The sequence below is a fragment of the Furipterus horrens genome, unplaced genomic scaffold, assembly GCF_987537825.1.
Source record: "Furipterus horrens unplaced genomic scaffold, mFurHor1.1.pri manual_scaffold_3, whole genome shotgun sequence".
NCBI lineage: Eukaryota > Metazoa > Chordata > Mammalia > Chiroptera > Furipteridae > Furipterus > Furipterus horrens.
Window position 1 is genome coordinate 185,275,874 of NW_028327173.1, and position 18,348 is coordinate 185,294,221.

Here is an 18,348-nt window from a genome sequence, read left to right on the forward strand (position 1 = left end):
TTACAGCGACATGAGCCAAGTAATGTATCATCCTAAGTTTACAAGTGAGTACCTGAGACTGAAAGAGTTAACAGTCACAGTGCTCATAAGAGGCAGAGCTGGGATTAGAAACCAGGTCCTGTCTCCAGAGGCAGCACATGCAACTGCTATCAGGTCACCTGTCTTTTGTGAGAGACAGGGGAGCGAGGAACAAGATGTGATGTTTGGTGACTCCTCCTGCTATACCAGTCTGCCTTTTTTTTTTTTTTTTCCATGAGAATGGCAAAGATTTTAACATTTAAGGCTATTTGAGGGTGTCTACCACCTGTCTGAATCCAGAAAATACATCTGGTCAGGTCAAACATAAATCCAAAGCCTTGATTTGGTAGTTTTTCTGAAAATACCAAAAACTTCTTGGGATATGAGGTAACTATAAACTCAGGCTTGTGAACTAGAATTTTCCTTTCCTTTCTCCTTCAGAAAAAGCCGGAAACCAGCGCTGCTCACCATGGTGAAGTGCTCCCTGCAGCAGACCATGCAGATGCTCTCGCTCTCGTCTGGCACCCACTGGTGCCGGGCTGGGGGTGTCGCTGGGGGCACGAACTCCAGCAGGGGCTGGCTCCGCGGGACACTTCTCTCCCTTGGACTGGGGGAGTGTACAATGGAGACACCTGGGAGTCAGAGCCAGAAGTCAGAGTAAAAGGTGGTCAATAGTTCAGTTTATAAATGAAGAAGAAATGAGAGAATTAGAATTTCACCGTTTTACAAATCCCTACTGGAGTAACAGATCCAGTTAAGGATCATTAATGGCTCACTGCATCACAAGAAGAGAGGCGACTGTACATTGTGTATCTCCTGATGGGAGGCACACAACCATCCATTACATATACATACCCCCAAATAGTAAGCCTGAATCAAATCTACTTTCTAGATATTGTTACCAGTACGCTAGAAATATAGTGGATAAAGACCCAGACTGCCACAGGACACCAATCAGCAAAATCCAACTTGGGGGACACTTTTCAGGACAAATGACCTAGTTTCTTTCACAAGTGAAAAAGAAAGAGGTAGGGGGGAAAAAAGAGGTTGGGACCCTAATGATTAAAAGAGACTTGAGGCCCTGGCTGCTGTGGCTCAGTGGATTGGGCATCGGCCTGGGAGCCAAGTGTTGCTGGTTCGATTCCCAATCAGGGCACATGAATAGGTTGCACATCAGGTCCCCAGTTGGGAGCGTGAGTGAGAGGCAATCACACAGTGATGTTTCTCTCCCTCTCTTTCTCCTTTCCCCTGTCTCTAAAAATAAAACAAACAAACAAACAAACAAATTATTTTTAAAAAAAGAGTTAAAAAAAAAGAGATTTGAGATATTTTAGCTAAATGCTATGTGTGAATATTACTTAGGTCTTGATTCTGGAAAAGTCAATTCTAAAAAAATCCCTATGAGACAATTAGGGAAATATGAATACTGACTGGATAGTTGATAATAACAAGGAATCGTAAATTTGTTTTTATGTATGATAATAATGTTATGTTTTTGTTTTTATAAATGTCCTTACTTATAGAGATATATGAGGTCTGTCTGGAAAACAAATGAGAATGGTTTGCGTGACATCAGTGTAACCTGGCAGCCAAGGAGAGTGGACTGGAATGTGCATGTGTGAACAACGATGATGTCACTGTACTAGTCAGCCAAGCAAGGCTTAGAGACCAGCATTTTCTATAATATATCCTTAGGAATACTGGTCCTTTGAGATACTTTATGGGGAATAAAAGTACCTATAGACAAATTCCTTTGGGAAACACTACACACTATTCCATCACAATGTTTATTAGCATGTTAAAGGCTCTGAGAAGTTCTGCAGTAAAGAAACCTTTCCAGCTTTGTTTAACCCAATGTTTCCCAAGATTATGTAACCATGGAAACTCTTTTCATGTTATGTCTGTTAACAGCTTGCAGAACCAATGTGTTTCTGAGATACTCTTTGGGAAACTCTGGCTTAGAAATGAATGTTTCTTCTGATTGAGTCTAGATTTATATTCTCAGTTCTTTTGAGCCTCTTAAAACCCACACTGTTTCCCCCCATGCTAGTTCCTAATGGGATGTTGCTGCTTTGCATCAGGTCTGAACTTACTGCCATCAGTAGGAAGATTTTATTGATCTTTGGTCAAGTGCTGAAGCAAATACTAAGTTCCTAGTTTTTCTCAAGATATTGTTCAGGGAGGTTTATTTCCCTTCAAGTCCCTCTAATAAATGATGATGTGCCAAAACCAACATTTTTACCATTAACTTTTTTTTTGACAGCTTCATTGAGATATAATTCATATACTGTACATTTTACCTATTTAGTACTTTACTTCTAATTCTGGTGTGGCTGCCGCATGCCTCAGTTCTATTTCTCCTTTTACCTTGGGTTATGCTCTGCCCTTTTGTGATCTGCTAAGTGGAAAAGAATATAAAGATTATAGTCCAAATCTCTCATCAGGAAATATCCCATCTCAACTGGGATTTAAACTGAAAAAAATGATTCCCTGATTAGGGTTCCTCAGTGCTTCCTCTGCAGTACATACCATTAAATGTCCCCACTGATTACAGCAGCTCAAGAAGCATTCCTGCATAATCATTTTATATATGTATATATAAAATATATTTATATATATGTATATATAAAATGTGACCTACTTCATGGGCTACATAAAGTGTGGATGATAAGCAGATTTTATCCCTTATACTAGTGCCTATTATACTAGTGTCAGGGCACATCAGAGAAGGAAAACTCTGACTCCAAAAAACCTCCGCTGCCTTGCGGCATACCTCTTCAGGGGAAAGGCTAAGGGAGTAAACCCCGACAGAAAATCCGGAGCCGGAGTCCCTAAGGCGGTTCGACGTTGTAGTCAACACCGGCAACTCCTGCGGCGCACCTGAAGCCAAGCTGTATTGACTCCGTCTTTCCCTTGGACCCTTCAGCTGCGAAGAGAGGGGGGGTCTGCTGCATGGGCAACAGCAGACCCTCCATATCACCCTGCCCAGGCTCTGTAGCTTCAGCTTCACTAGAGAGGACACTCCAGCGTCATCACAAGATGTCGATTCAACACGGGAGGAGACAGATACCGTGTCACTCCCGAGTCGGACTGCACAGCCATTCTCGGCGGTGCAGATAGACTCTTAAGAAGCTACACCATCGTCTCTCGAGACGGACGGCTGCCGACGACGAGTCAGTGGGGGTGTTAGAAGCCATGAGTGAGCATGTGTACCGTGTGGCCAACACATTCAAAATGATGAGCAAATAGAGCAACTAATGTGCATCAAATTTTGAGTTAAGCTTGAACATTGCTCTGTGAAAACTATTCAGATGATTCAGAAGGCTGCAACTGGTGATTGGCAGCATCATCATGACAATGTGCCTGCTCATGCATCATGTCTCGTGCAGAGTTTTTTGGTGAAACATCAAATCACCCAGCTGATTCAGTCCCCCTACAGCCCAGATTTGGTGCCCTGCAACTTCTGGCTTTTCCCAAAGCTAAAATCACCTTTGAAAGGGAAGAGATTTCAGGAAAATACGAGGGGGCAGCTGATGGCGACTGGTAGAACTGTGAGGCTGCAAGGTGTCTTCTTTGAAGGGAACTGAGGTGTCATTGTCCTGTGTACAATGTTTTTTGTATCTTCTTCAATAAATGCCTCTATTTATCATAGTACATGGCTGGGTACTTTCTGGACAGACCTCGTATACTGATATATTTGTAAATGAAATTATATCTAGGATTTGCTTCAGAATAATCCAGTAGAAGGATAGGGGCATAGATGAAACAGAATGTTCATCATGAGATGATAATTATCATAGCTGGGGTATGTAAGTTTCATTGTATGATCCTTTCTCCTTTGTGTTTTGGAAATTTTCCACAATAGGCAAACAACCAGAACAGGAACAGAATCATAGCTATGGAGATCACTTGGAGGGTTATCAGCTGGGAGGGGGATGGGAGAGAATGGGGGAAAAAGGTACAGGAATTAAGAAGCATAGTTGGTAGGGACAAAATAGACAGGGGGATGTTAAGAATAATATAGGAAATGGAGAAGCCGAAGAACTTATATGCATGACCCATGAGCATGAACTAAGGGGGAGGGATTGCTGGAGGGCAGGGGGCTACCAGGCGGAGGTGGGGAAAGGGTGAAAAATTGGGACCACTATAATAGCATAATCAATAAAATATATATTTTTAAAAAGCTAAAACAAACCTCAAAACATAAATCAAAGTTGCTCAGGCCGCCTTGTGCAGATGTGTGAAGCTGCTCATATGCCTGCAAGTCTGAGCCATGACCTCAGGTCTCATGGTTATCACGAGCCATGACTAAGTCTCCAAGCATGGCCATGAAATGCCACAGTCTTTGCTCTATGGTAGAGATTTCTTGTCACCTTACAGAGCAATGGTGGCTGGTCATAGAAAAAGTAAACTGAAAAACACAGTGACTCTTAGCATCACCCAAAAAAGAGGCTCTAGGTCTCTCCCCAGAATCCTGCTCTGACTGCTGTCCAAACAAACACTTGCTGAGCTTCTTCTGAGTGGAGGCCAGAGACTGTGGGAGAGGAGGAAAGGCAAAAAGGGGCAACCGACATGTAGCTGAGACCTTCAAGGAGCTTGCTTCCTGTGTGGCTGACAGACAGAAGTAATTAAGGGCAGCCTAGGAGCAGAATAAACACGAGAACTAACTACAGTCAATCTTCCTTATTAACAGATTCCCTATCTGCAAATTTGCCTACTCACTAAAATGTACTTGTAATCTCAAAATCAGTATTTACAGTGTTTTCACAGACATGCAGAGTGGCGTATAAGTTAAGTCTCCCAACAGTAGGTTCTCAGCAGAGGGTGAAGAAGATGACAGTCTCCTTTCTTAGTTCAGCTCTCACACAGAGACAACAGAGGATGGGGAGGGTAGGGACAGTGCAGCGCGGAGCAAGAAGCTCGGCTCTGGGGCTAGTGGACAGGGATTGAATTCCAACTCTGGCAACAGGCGAGTCACTTAACACTGCTGAGCCTCTTTATCTCTTTTGTAAAATAGGATCTACTGGTACAAACCGTTTTCATTTTAAGGTCATAATCTATGCAATATATAGTATATATATATTCTCTCTATGAGATATGTATATAAATAATATGTAAATATATGTAACATACACATGTGATCTATATCTATAGACACACACGTTATGTATTTTTCCTAGCAGCAATGGTTCAGTATTCACTAATACAGTATTTGTAGAAACTAACCACGGATAATGAGAATAAACTGTATGTTGAATTTTCTGGGGTATACAAAATTGAACAAATGAAGAAAAACAGTAAGGATATTACAATTGGAAATTAAAAGGGGGTAGAAGAATCAGAAAGTCAGAAAGAGGCAAGACTGAGCTAAAATTTGGGTAACTCCCAGAAACTGTCCTTACCAGGAGCAGCAGCAGAAGAGAACTCAGCTGATGGGGACCTAGTCAAGGTCTCAAGGTCTGAAGCCTGACTGACGACTTCCTGGAGGTGAGGCACAGAATCTGTAGAGGGAAAATGCTGTTAGAATATTGTTCTACCCGAAGCATCTTTACTCACTGTGCTCGGCGTTTCATTCAAAGCACTGCTGGTTTCACTGGTTGTCAGCCCACGATTCTACCAGGTGTAAAAGGAATGCTAGAGGTACTTCTAAGCCAGTAGCGTGAGTGCTTCTTAAAGTCCTTAACAAAGCATGTTTATAAAGGCACATAAGAACATAAAATAGGCACTTGGATTTTAAAAAATAGATCGAAAAATGTCCAGAGGGAAGTGGAAGATGATGCCCTTGGAGGGTAGGGAGTAAGAAAAAAGAGCTGACTAGGAACATCAGTCCATATTTGCTCATGTTCTTCGTTCTTGAAGGGGCTGAGTCAGCTCACTCACCAGGGACATCTGATGGACGCTGGGGATAGAGCACAATCTCAATACAAATGATGGCACCGAGGAGCCCACTGCCCCAAGGCCACAGAGACCGCTTCCAGTGTGTCTGTTCCCCAGACCTTTATGTTATCAAGCACACGGTGCTTATCTACCATTTCAAAATTTGGGTTAGCTTGCTACTTCCTCCAAGACCAAGATCTCTCCTATTTTCTTTCAGTCTCCATCAACTCAAAATAATCAAAAAGGAGAAATGAACACTAAGGATGTAGCATCGTACTTCTCCCTCCACCTAGAACCCCCATCTAGGGTGTTGGCAGTTACCTGATCGCTTCTCCCTCAGAGGGTACGGGAAGTCCAGGGCTTTTCCCGCGTATCTGGAAAGCAGTGAGTCGACCTCGTCCATGGTGAAGCCGATCTCCTGCCCGGCCAGCAGCTGCTGCAGTGTCTGCACGGCCACAGTGGCCCAATCCACTTTCATGTTCATGAGCAGCTGCTCCAGCATGAGCAGGGGGTTAGAGGACAAGTGGGAATAGCTGGCCCGGTGCTGCTCAGGCAGGGTCAGCAGGACCTGTTCGGGGGGTACATCCACAGAGTAAAGAAAACAGTACACAGACCTGAGAAGAAGGCTGAGATTATTACTGGGAAGAGTACTAGGGACCAGGGGTACAAGGCTAACGACTGAAAGTGGCTGGTAGTCTTTTAGGAAGCAAGGGTGGACCCCTATCTAAACCCTCCCAGCAGCAATCAACAAGTACACCCCAAGCACCTTCACCTAGAGGAGGGGTCAGCAAACTTTTACTGTGAAGAGTAAGATAGTAAGTATTTTAGGCTTTTTGGTCCATAAAAATCTCTGTTGCAACTCCTGAACTATGCCAATGTAACAGAAAAACAACCAAAGATAATATGTAAATGAATGCATGTACTTCTGTTTCAATAAATCTTGATTTCAAAAGCAGCCTGAGGAGTGGATTTGGCCACTAGGTGGAAGGCTGCTGACCTCTGGCCTAGATAGAGCCTGCAGGAGTGGTTGAGCTCTGTCTGAACTTAAAGCCACTACTTGGTCCATTTGAGGCTTTATTAGAATAAGCAATATAAGGTGATATCAGTGGACTGCATAACTTGGCACCTCCAACGTCCGACAGGTAAATAATGACTCTAGACTTCTTCTGGAGGTTGTTATCGCTGGGCTGAAAATATTTTCATTGGCTCTGCTCATTGCCAGTTTTCAATGAATCCCCCATTTAGGTATAGTGCATCAAAAAGATTTTTGAAAAATGTATCTTTTTTAGGAACATTTTATGTAGTTGAACTCTTAGCAGGTGGGCCAGTGGTCACATTCCTGGCTCTCCCAGCACTCATTCTGTTGGTGGGCAGTGTATCTGACTGCCAATCAGAATTACCAGAAGACTGTCACGGGGCCCTGTCTCTCTCCAAACACTCCTTCACTGGAGTACTTCTTTCCGGTTAAAAAAATTTTTTTTCTGTTAGTGTCTCCAAGGTTATGTATCAAAGGTAAGGGCCTATTACCTCATCTTATTTCCTAGACAATTAATCCTTTATCAAGCAGTAGTTTTAAATCCTCACATCAGAATCCCTTTGGAAAGTAGCCAGGCCTTGTTGCAAGAGATTCAGTTTTAATTTATCTGGGGTATAGGTCAGTTACTGGTGTTTTTGAAAGTCCAGGTGATTCCAATACATGGTCAGAATTGACAAGACAGATGCCAGGGAAAACACGAAGAGCGGGCCGGGTCAAATTCACTCTGGCGGCGGGGCAATGAGAGTGAACTCCTAAGGGACTCAGCTAGGAGATGGTGGGCTGCCAGGGTAAAGACTTTATATAGCACGGGCCCAACGTGGCAGGTGCCTGGAAGAAGAGTCATTGACAGGGACAGTTCTGCATGGGAGCTGGGCCAGACTGTTGTCCCTCAGGCATGCTTTCCCAATACCTGCCTTCCTCCTTACCTTGGACCCCACGTACAGGGCCTGGATCTCACGGTGTCGGCCAGCAGTCAGTTTTCCATAGAAGTGGGTGGTGAGGTAGTTGGCCAAGAAGTGAGAAGTGGCCAAGCTAGGGTGCTGGTCGAGGGATTGCTCTGCGACCTCAAGGCACATGGAGGGGTCAGGAATTCTTCGCAGAAGCTGTTGCAGAAGGGCAGGGGAGAAAGGTGAAGCCCGTAGGAGAACACTTAGTCCAGCCTTGTTGTGTTTGAGAACAGAACATTTATTCAGTTTGGACTCAGCCCTTCTCTGCACTCATTTGTTTCACCACCCCTAGAGCTTCATAAATGGGGGCTTTGACAGGGCCAGAGTTCAGCAGAACCCTGGACCCAGCCTCCCCTCTGGCACCCAATGCAGGGCTAGGCACCTTCTGCTCAAGATCAGACTGTAACCAGCTCCTGAAGGACAAGAAGGGTGGATCTGAGATGGCGAATATTTGCATAGGATTAAGCAGGAACAAAGCCCTGCGTTTTGACGAACCTTCCTGTCCCTCCCCGCCCCTCAAAATGGGAAAAGTCGGAGGCTTACTTGCAGAGCCTTCTCCTGATCTCCTCTTTCTAGAAGGTAAAGAAGATGCTGGTGATGCAGGCTGACTAAATGTTCTCTTGGAATGGGGTATAGGCAGCCCCACTCCTCACACAGCTGGTACTCCTGGAAGGAAACACACACACGCCTTCAGTCCCTTGAAATGACTGGCCTTGGCACGCATCCAGCTTTGGCCTGATGTTCCCCAGCAACCTTCAGTCTGCTAATGCCCCAGAATGTTCGCTTAGTGCTGATGGGAACTTCACTACGGGACTAACATGGGATCAAAAACTCAAAGGACTAGCGTGTCAAGTTAAGTTATGACAATGACCAAAGCAGAGTGATGGTCAATGATATGATTTTCATCTCAGCTGTATTATAAAAGAGAAAAGCAGATGACATGCCGGGACTGACACTCGGTGCCAGCCCCGAGAGATACAATGGAAGTGGGGAAGACAGAGAAGACTGTCCAAAGGAAACAATGCCTACTCAGTTTTGATTGTGGCCATATGAAATGTGCAGACCCAGTGTTATCAGATGTCAAAAACTTTTAAATAAAATAAGTCCCTATTTTAAAATGTTGGCAATGAAATCAATATAAAAAATAAAAGCTCTGCAGACCACTACTGCATGCGCCAAACAAACATGTTTGGGGTTGGATTCCACCCAAGTCCTCCCTTGCTACACCCCCACCCTCAGTTAGTGAACTCTGGATTAAAATGTCAGAGAACAAAATTTCCAGGGCTTTGTCTAAGTATTCTAACACGGTGGTGTGTGGAATGCCCTGCCTAGAACTCCGCCTGGTGCTGCTTTCTTCAGGATGCTTCCTTGTTTTCTCTGGCTATGCTCGATGCCCTGCTGGCTGATGCTCCTACTACATTCCAGGCTTATTTCTGACACTTGATACATAATAATCACCGAGGAAAATGTCTCTCATCTCTCCACTTTCCGATATGTGAGCTGCTCAAGGGCAAGGACTAAGCTTAACCATCTCAGTTTCACCACCATCCAGCACAATGCCGAGCAAAGAACAGGTACTCAAGACATGTTCCTGGGATGACTGAACATCTGAACGGGCCTATCTACATTTCGAACTAGGGTACATCAGCTCCTTAAAAGGTAGATAAAATTCTCTATAACACTCAAATGTTCGCTAAACACATGAAAAGATATTCAAGGTCATCGCTCATCATGTAAATTAAAACAATGAGATACTGTCCCATTGGCAAAAAGTGAAAAGTTGGACAATATCAAAAGTAAGGATATGATTCTCTCTAGTTCCATCCATGTTGTTGCAAATGGCAGGAGTTCCTTCTTTCTTTCTGCTACATAGTATTCCACTGTGTAAATGTACCACAGTTTTTTGATCCACTCATCTATAGATGGGCACTTAGGTAGTTTCCAGCACTTAGCTATTGTACTAGAGAGAATTATGCTTAATGAAATAAGCCAGGCAAAGAAAGAAAAATACCATATGATATCACCTAATACAGGAAACTAAAGAACAACACAAACAAAAGAACTAAATAGAACAAAGAGCAGAATAGCAGTCAATAGGGGAAAGGGGAAGGGAGAGAAGGGGGATAAATAAGGGAAGGGTTTAGTCAAAGAACCCGTATAAATGACTCATGGACATGGACAACGGGGAGGGATATGATTGGGGGAGAGGGGGTGGGCTGGGTAGGGGAGAGAAATGGGGGAAAAATGGGACAACTGTAATTAAAAAAACCAAAAAAAAAAAAAAAATAGTAAGGATATGGAGCAAAGGAACTGTGAGTGGGAGGATAACCAAGGCAACTGATTTGAAGAGCAGTTGGTAACATCTTAGTGAAGGTGAGATGCTCATGCCTGATGACACAGCAATTCCACTGCTACATATACATCCTGCACCCTGTGTACACAGTGTAGGAAATATCATGTATGAATGCAAGGTAATATTACAAAAGCATCGACTGTTATTATTTCTATACCTCTCTCTACACTGGTAAATTCACACACACACACACACACACAGACACACAACAGAAAAAAGAATGTGATATTGTTATAAAAAATGTGGACATAGATATGGTGGACGGGGTCTACACAACTAAACAGCTGTAACTCTGAAAAGAGGAGGAAGGGGAATACCAGCCAGGAAAATGGTACCTTTGCTTCTATAATCATGTTCATGACAGTTGATGGGTCCTCAACACAACAGTTCCTCAGCGTCTGCCAGTCACACCACACTGGGGTAGCCTGCAAACCTAAAATCTAAAGAAAGACAGGAAAAGCTATCAAACCACAATGCGGCTTCTTCCTTCGTGGACAAGTCATTGGAGTTTGCAGGGATGAGTCATGCCTAGGTCTCTGTTCCAAAGTCAGGCTGTCATATCTTGCCTGGGGGGAGGGAGAAATGGAGGAAACGGGGCAAAGACTGTTTAGAGGAGAGAGAACCTATTGGGGAAGCACACCCAGGGAGCAAAGACTGAGTGGGACGGGGGGCAGGATTGAAGCCTTTCACGTCTGTGGACAGTTCTCAGACGTTTCTGTAACTTCACAGCTTGTTCACCCTTCTAGGGCAACTCGTATCCATGCTCCTCCATCTCAAAACTTTACTCAACATAGTCTGCTGGCTTGAATGCTCTGGGGGGTCACCTTTCAGGCAGCATTTAGGTCTGTGTGAGAACTGCTGAGCAGAAATGGAAAGAATATCTTCACCTGCCAATTTCACCTGCCTCTCCCTGGTGGGGCACTGCACTCTGTCCAGTTCAAAGTACATGTGGAAAAATGAGCATGTATTTTATACTTGTTATCCTCTAAACCTGTCCCTCTGAGCCTCTTGATCTTGGATGTAACACATATCCTGCAAGAATCTTTCGTTTTTGAAATTGTCACTTTCATACATCCTTTCAAATAGCTCTTGAAATTTAGCTGAGATTTAAAACAATCTTAAAAAAAAGACGTTATGAGATAAGCTCTATAAAAACTCTTGAAAAACAAAAAATGCAATGGACATAAAACATACACAAAGCTCAAATACACAGGGTGAGTCAAAAGTAGGTTTACAGTTATTTCTATGGAAAATAATACAATGATTAATAAACAATAATACAAAAATAAACTGTGTTTTGTGTACTCACAACGGTAAATCTACTTTTGCCCCACAGAGTATATGTGAAAAGGCTTTGTGGACTATAAGGCATCAGCAATGTTAATTTTTTTATCCTTGATGCATTTGTATATGTTTTAAAAATATTTTTATTTATTATTTATTTTTGGAGAGAGAGAGAGAGAGAGAGAGAGAGAGAGAGAGAGAAGGAAACATTGATTTGTTGTTCCACTTATTTATGCATTCATTAGTTCATTCTATGTGCTCTGACTGGGGATCAAACCCACAACCTTGGCATATTGGTTCGATGCTCTGACTAACTGAGCTAATCGGCCAGGGCCTGATGCATCTGTATTTAAAATGATAGGAGTAAATAAAATAGGAACCAGATGGAGGCCTCCTCGCTGCTCACCTAAGAACAGAAGCCAGATACAAAGCAAAAGCCAGGCCTAGATTTCTGTTTCTTAAAATCCACCATCACATGAGAATAGACTGGACAGATCTGGTATCAGGGTGAGAAGTCCATTTCCTTTCTCCTGATGGCAGGGTTCATACCTTCTGATACACCCGCAGCTCCGCCAGCTTTCTCTGCAGTTCACTCTTTAGTTCATCTTGGACAGTCGTGTCTGAAATGCAGTAGGCCAGGATCTCCAGGCCCAGCTCCAGGGGCCACCTGTCCACAAACTTTAGGGTCAGCCGACTTCTCAGCGATGCATCCTTCACAGGAAACAGGTACTGCCAACCTTCTTTGTCTATAAGACAAAGAGATGCCCAGAGGCAGCAAGCCTGGCCCCAGAAGAGCTCCAGAGCCCAGGTTACTTCTGAAGAGAAGAGCTTTGTTCAATTTCATAAAACAGGAGTTTGGAGGAGCCTTGAGTTCCATCTGACCTTAACTAGTTGTGATATTTGAAACCATTACTACATGGCAAGGAGAAGTGTTATAGCCCTATGTTTCTCTTTATGCAAACTTAATCAGAGTCATGAGGCTTTTTGAAGACATAGGAAGAGAAGGAGAAAAGAGAGGAAGAAACAGGAGGGAAGAAAGGGAGAAGAAAAGAAGGAAAGGCAGAACAGATGAAGTTGTTCTGGCTTGCTGCTTATATGGCAATGTTTCAGACACAACGAATCAGTGGAACTGTTAGTTTTCCTTGCAGTTTTCACTCTGTGCCACACATAATTGTTTGAAAGTTATTTCATGCAAAGTAGTTTCACTCCCTCAATATCCTCTGTCACTACTACTTATAGATCTCTCTCTCCCACACCATCTCAGAGCTGAAAAACAGACTCCAAGTAGATAAAACTGCATAACCAGTCAGTCAGTGGGTTTCTTCCTCTTCTCCAGGACACTCTCCTTTCCACAGGGAAGCCAGGCCCTCAACCTAGAAGCTGTTCACTACAGCAACCCCCACCCCGACTCTTGCTCCCTCTAGTGCAGTGGTGTAGGTCATCAGCTCTCGACTCTGGCCCCATCAAAACCTCCAGAGAGCATTTAAAGTACAGGTTGTCCAAGAGTGTGGTGATTGCTGTGGGGACAGGGGTGTAAGGGGACTAAATGGTAATGGAAAAAAATACAATAAAGATTAAATAAAAATATATTAATATTAAAAATATAAAATAGGGGTTGTCAAACAGGCCCCCTGTCAGTTTTTATAAAATAGTGCTAATAAAATATAGCCACACTCATTTGTTTAGATATCATCTATGGCTGCTTTAATGCTACAAAGGAAGAGTTGAGTAGTTTCGATTGAGACTATGGCCTTCAAAGCCCTTAAAAGAAAAAAAATTGCTGACCCGTTTTAAAGTAAATATTTGCCTAACTTCCATCCTGGGCTTTGGGGGATGGAGCTTAGATGTTTGTGGTTTATAGAATTTTCCCATGATTCTGATATGCAGGGTTGAGAATACTGGTTATGAATATGTGTCCGAAAGTGAGACGGACTTAGGTGTTGAGCGCTGCTCCCCCACTTACTCTCCTGGGCAAGATTCCCACCCATACGGTGGCACCGTTCTCTGGAGTTACTGTGAGGACCCAATGTGCTGACTCACTCGGTGGGGGCTAACCATCAGCAGTGCTAGTAAAGGGGAGGCCCAGCCTCCTGCTCACCACAGGCCGCAGCGCAGCTCAGGACCGCATCCTGGATGCTGCTCCAGTCCTCCGCGTCGCGCCCGTACACTTCAGTGAGCCGAAGGGCCCGGGGCCAATCTCTGGCCACCAGGGCTTCCTTGAAGGCCTCGGTGAGCACATCCAGGGCACCAGGAGAATGCAGGCCGAGGAGGACAGTAGAGAGACTAGCCTGGCCGCAGAGACTTGCTGCCAGACTCTGCTCCTGCTTGGAGGACCCTCGCAGGGGCTCCCAGGCAGCCAAGAGGGAGGCCTCGAGCGTAGGGAACTGTTCCAGAAGGCGCTCACACTCCCGTGCTACCTGCTCTGCAGTCAGAGGTGCCTCCCTGCGGCCACAGAGCTCCTTCCATGACAAGCTGGGCTTGGTGACCTTTGATCCCCGGGAAGCCCCCAGACAGACCACTGTTGCCAGTAGCTTTGAGCGGGATTTAAGGAAGGTCAAGGCAGAGGAGGTGAGGGCGGAGGGTGATGTGTCCCTTGGGGAGGAGCGGGGCTTTTTCTCCAATGTAGGGTTCTCAGTGGGGTTTGGGGAGCTCTGTGTAGAAAGCGGGGTGTCTTCCAGACAGTGGGAGGCATGCAGCTGGGCCAGGATGCCCAGCTGGGTCAGGAGATTTGATGTCTGCTGGCTTTGCAGGGAAGGGCAAAGGGCGAGGGGCTCACAGCAGCAGCTGACGATGACCTGCGGCACGCTCAGGCTGAGTCTCTCCTGGGCCAGAAGGGCTGCTAGCCTGGAGGGAGAGAACCGGAGGGAGTGCAAACACTAAGTGTATAGGCACTATCACCTAATCTCAGAATTTTTTCATGTTTACACGAGTGAATGTAAATGCAGGCTCTTTAATCACCTCTCCCCCCCCTTTTTTAAACACAAAAGATAGACTATTAGACATACTGCTCTGCCTTTTTTTTTTTTTTTTTACTTCAAAACATAACTGGGGTCCTGACTGGTGTAGCTCAGTGGATTAAGCATTGGCCTGCAAACCAAAGGGTCGCAGGTTCGATTCCCAGTCAGGGCACATGCCTGGGCTGCAGGCCAGGTCCCCAGTTGGGGGCGTGTGGGAGGCAACCACACATTGATGTTTCTCTCCCTCTCATTCTCCCTCCCTTCCCCTCTCTCTAAAAATAAATAAAATCTTTAAAACAAAACAAAACAAAACAACGTAACTGGGAGATTATTCATATTCCTCTACAGAGAGGCCCCTCATTTCTTTCTACAGCTATACAGTGTTCAGTCATGGAGATGAACCATAAGTTAACTGGTGGATTTTTCTGATCTGTTGACATTATACATAAGGCTATAATAGAATGATGTTGTACATACATCATTTTCCACATGCATAATAAAGCAGCAGGATAAATTCCCCAACATAGATTTCTAGGTTAAAGAGTATGTGAATTCGTAATTTTAGTAGATCTGGACAAAATACCTTCCCACAGGAGCTTGTACCAATTTATAGCCCACCAGTAATCTAGGAGAATGCTTGTTTTTCTATAGCCTGGGCAAATAATGTGTTATTAAATTTTCAGATTTTTGCCTATTCCTAAGTGAAGATTCTTCCCTTAGTTTTATATTTGCAATGTAAATTTTAGTGGTAGCAAGAGAGAAAGAAAGAGGCACCCTGAATTTGAATGTAGTTGTGTAAGAGTAAATGCAAATCAAGGGCAAAGTCCAGAAGAAACCCCGTTCCCTATACTGAACCCAAGCACAACTCGGAGCCCTCGGTTCCCTCGATGGAATAATTAGGAAGTGCCATGTTCGACTCTCAAGGGGTAGCTCCTACCTGTCTGGTGGAACTTGTCTCTCAAGCAGGAGGTGTGACACCAGTTGGGAGGAGCTCTGTTGCAGGAGAACAAAGGGATTTCCTACTTTGACCTCCACGTGATCTGCAAATGTAAAGAAAATGACCTTTGTTTGCACCACTGACCACAACAGTTCAGAGCCCTGTTTTCCAGAATCAATAAAAATGTAGTGTCTAAAGGAAGACTACATTGCAAGCTCTTTCGTTGATATTTTTTCAGGTAATGGGTATTGTCAGCATGACCCTGACCACAAGTATGTCCATGCCGTCCCACTGCTCCAAAGACTTCCCGTCACAGACAGCCTTCAGGGGGCAGTCTAGCCACAAACAGCGCATCCTGCTCACCCAGCAAGACTGACATGCACGTGACGCTCGCTTTGCAGACTCGAGTAAGACTCTGGCACTCACAGCAGAGACCTGATTCCCTGCTGGGTCCTCAAGTCCGCAGTGGACTGAAGGTCTGAGAGGGGTATTTTTGAGTCACTAATGCTGTCAAAATTTATCGAGCACTCCAATGTGCTGTACAACTAGTGTTGGGGAGACAAAGGTAAATAAAATACAGAAGAATAAGAAAAATATAAATCTATTGTTCTTGCCTACTGCTGTGCCCAGAACCTCTTCACTGAGTATCTTTCCTCTTCTTTGCTCTAAACACCTGCAGACCAGTCGTGACTGTCTCTTCTTTCTTGCTACTTACCAGGCTCAGAGCGCAAACTCTGAAGAAGAACTGCAGCCAGGGTGCTGCAGTAACTGAAGAAGGTGCCCATGTAGTCAGTCTGCCTGCTGTCTTCTGGGGCTTGTTTGCCCAGGCTTTTCTGGAGGAGCTGAGTCTGGATGTACACAGGGTGGGTCTCCGCCTCCGCAGCTTTCTGGGCCACCTGCTCCACTAGGGAGGAGAGCGGAGGACTCCTGGGCTCTGAGAGGAGTAACGGCAGAAAGGATGTAAGCTTTAGTCTGTGCATCCAGCTTTGGGTCAGTTTCCAACACAATTATCAGTACACTGGATGAGGCCTCCTAAAGCTTGGGCGCGCCACTTACAAGGCAGCTGTAAAATCCTGGTGGCTGCATGTACAAGTGATTCCCAGCCAGGCAGAGCTTTGAGTCTTGGGGAAACCGGGGTGGATGGTTCTATTTTCACCCCAGTGTGTGGGGGGTTGGAATGGCTCTATAAAGAGCACATCAATCTTTTGGCAAAAGGTTGACCAATATTTACTGAGTAACTTTGGGGTACATTGCTATTAGGAATAAGAAAGCTGTATCAGCTAATGGAGTGTTAACCATCCCTTCATTTGAGAAGGAGGGGAACAGGTGGAATTAGTTGTGTGACATGAGTCACTAACTGGAGGGCTAGTAGGGCTCACTGCTGAAGCCCTAAGCCTCTGCTCCTTCATTTTCAGCTGTTTGCTCTCTCTAGTTCAGTCTTCAACTGCTCCCATGCTTGGGCCAGTACCTGGCAGCTCTAGCGCCTCTCTCAGCGACCGGAGGACCTGGTCCAGCTGCTGGGAGCGGGTGGCCTGGCCAGCGGCACAGTCCTCGGTGAGGCTGGGCCAGCACATCTGAAGCAGCTCGGCAATGCTGTCCCGTGGAGGACCTCCTCCTTTTTCTTCTCCGCTCTCTGGGCAAAGCAAATTAGAAAGAAAAAGTGAAGTCTTATGCTCACCTAATGTTCTGAGTCCAGGAGGGAAAAAAAGGGAGAAAAGCAACTCACCCGATTTAGTCTGTCCGGCTGACGTAAGTGAATAATTGAGGATCTTACTGATCTGCTGAAGAACAGCTGGAAAACCTCGAATGCCGTCAGCACTGGGGAGGACATGGTCTAGCCGTCCACCTGGGCACAGATGGAGAAAGAGGGAATGCAGGAGAGATAAGGTACTGTGAGAGATTGTTGCTCAGTCCTGTATTTGCTTGTACAATTTGATCTTCCCTAATATCAAGGAGGAAATACATGCTGAGCCATTCTGGGTGACAACCGGCATCCTGTATTTTCTATGACTGAGGTGCCAGGGCCACTTCCTGCAAGATGCCTAGCTGTCAGCAGCGGCGGCAGCAGGCTGAGAAGCTCTGGCACGGCCGCGGAACTGCTGTCCAAGCCAGTCAGGAACCTCTTGTGGATTTGCCTTGGTACTGCCCTCAGCCCAGGACTTGACCTCAGATCACAACTATCTTCTCTAACTGCTTTAAGTAGGATCTTGACATCCTGACTAGATTCTACACAATTTTATGAACAGAGATGACTCATTATACCTCTCCGGTACCCCATTATACTTAGTATAACCTGGAAACCCAGTAGGTACTAAATTAATTCCTAACTGACTGACTTGAAACCGTTTCAGCTACTAACAGTTTGAATAATACTATATCTCCTTTCATTTAAGAATGTAAGTGCCAGATGAAGGGGAGGGGAACTGTCCCCCCCTCCCCCCAAAAGAACTACATGTGTCATAGTATACTTTCTTAGCAGGACTACATGAACACTGAAGGACACTTTAGCCAACAGCTTGGAAGTGGTTTGGAGAGGTGTGCAGAATAGTTAACACCGCAGACCTGAATCTTCTGTCCTTAGAAAGGAATGCTTGCCAGGCTGGTACTGGCTGGTATTCATGAACTTGACTGGTAAGCGGTTTCCTACAGTGATATAAAACTTTCCCTAAATGATGACCAGTGGCTCGCTGTGCCTACACTCTTTGCACAAGGTGGTTCATGCTGGACACCTGCCTTCCTGCTGAGTTTGGAATTTTGGAACACAGTGGGAGAGGGTGCCTTTGTTACCAGCCTCCAAAGAAAGGCTTGGGCATTATGTTTCGAATGAGCTTCCCTATAGACAACCCTTTACCCTTGTCACAACCCATTGCTGGTGGAATTAAGCCCATCCTGAGTGACTTCAGAGGGAGAGAACTCTTGGAAGCCTTTTACCTGGTTTT

At 45.0% G+C, this 18,348-nt stretch overlaps 1 protein-coding gene across 2 annotated transcripts in view; it reads right to left on the reverse strand.

Annotated features, from left to right (window-relative positions):
• ZFYVE26 (zinc finger FYVE-type containing 26) overlaps nt 1–18,348 on the reverse strand; it is a 60,935-nt gene that overhangs the window by 21,134 nt on the left and 21,453 nt on the right. For both annotated transcript variants that reach the window (XM_090271031.1, XM_090271029.1), the window contains exons 17-28: nt 17,136–17,255; nt 16,878–17,042; nt 16,125–16,343; nt 15,410–15,512; nt 13,614–14,359; nt 12,065–12,261; nt 10,567–10,671; nt 8,422–8,544; nt 7,858–8,034; nt 6,217–6,463; nt 5,421–5,519; nt 487–650 (exon numbers count right to left, since the gene is read on the reverse strand). In XM_090271031.1, the coding sequence (XP_090127157.1) occupies nt 487–650; nt 5,421–5,519; nt 6,217–6,463; nt 7,858–8,034; nt 8,422–8,544; nt 10,567–10,671; nt 12,065–12,261; nt 13,614–14,359; nt 15,410–15,512; nt 16,125–16,343; nt 16,878–17,042; nt 17,136–17,255 (2,465 nt within the window). The remainder of the gene's footprint in view (nt 1–486; nt 651–5,420; nt 5,520–6,216; nt 6,464–7,857; nt 8,035–8,421; nt 8,545–10,566; nt 10,672–12,064; nt 12,262–13,613; nt 14,360–15,409; nt 15,513–16,124; nt 16,344–16,877; nt 17,043–17,135; nt 17,256–18,348) is intronic.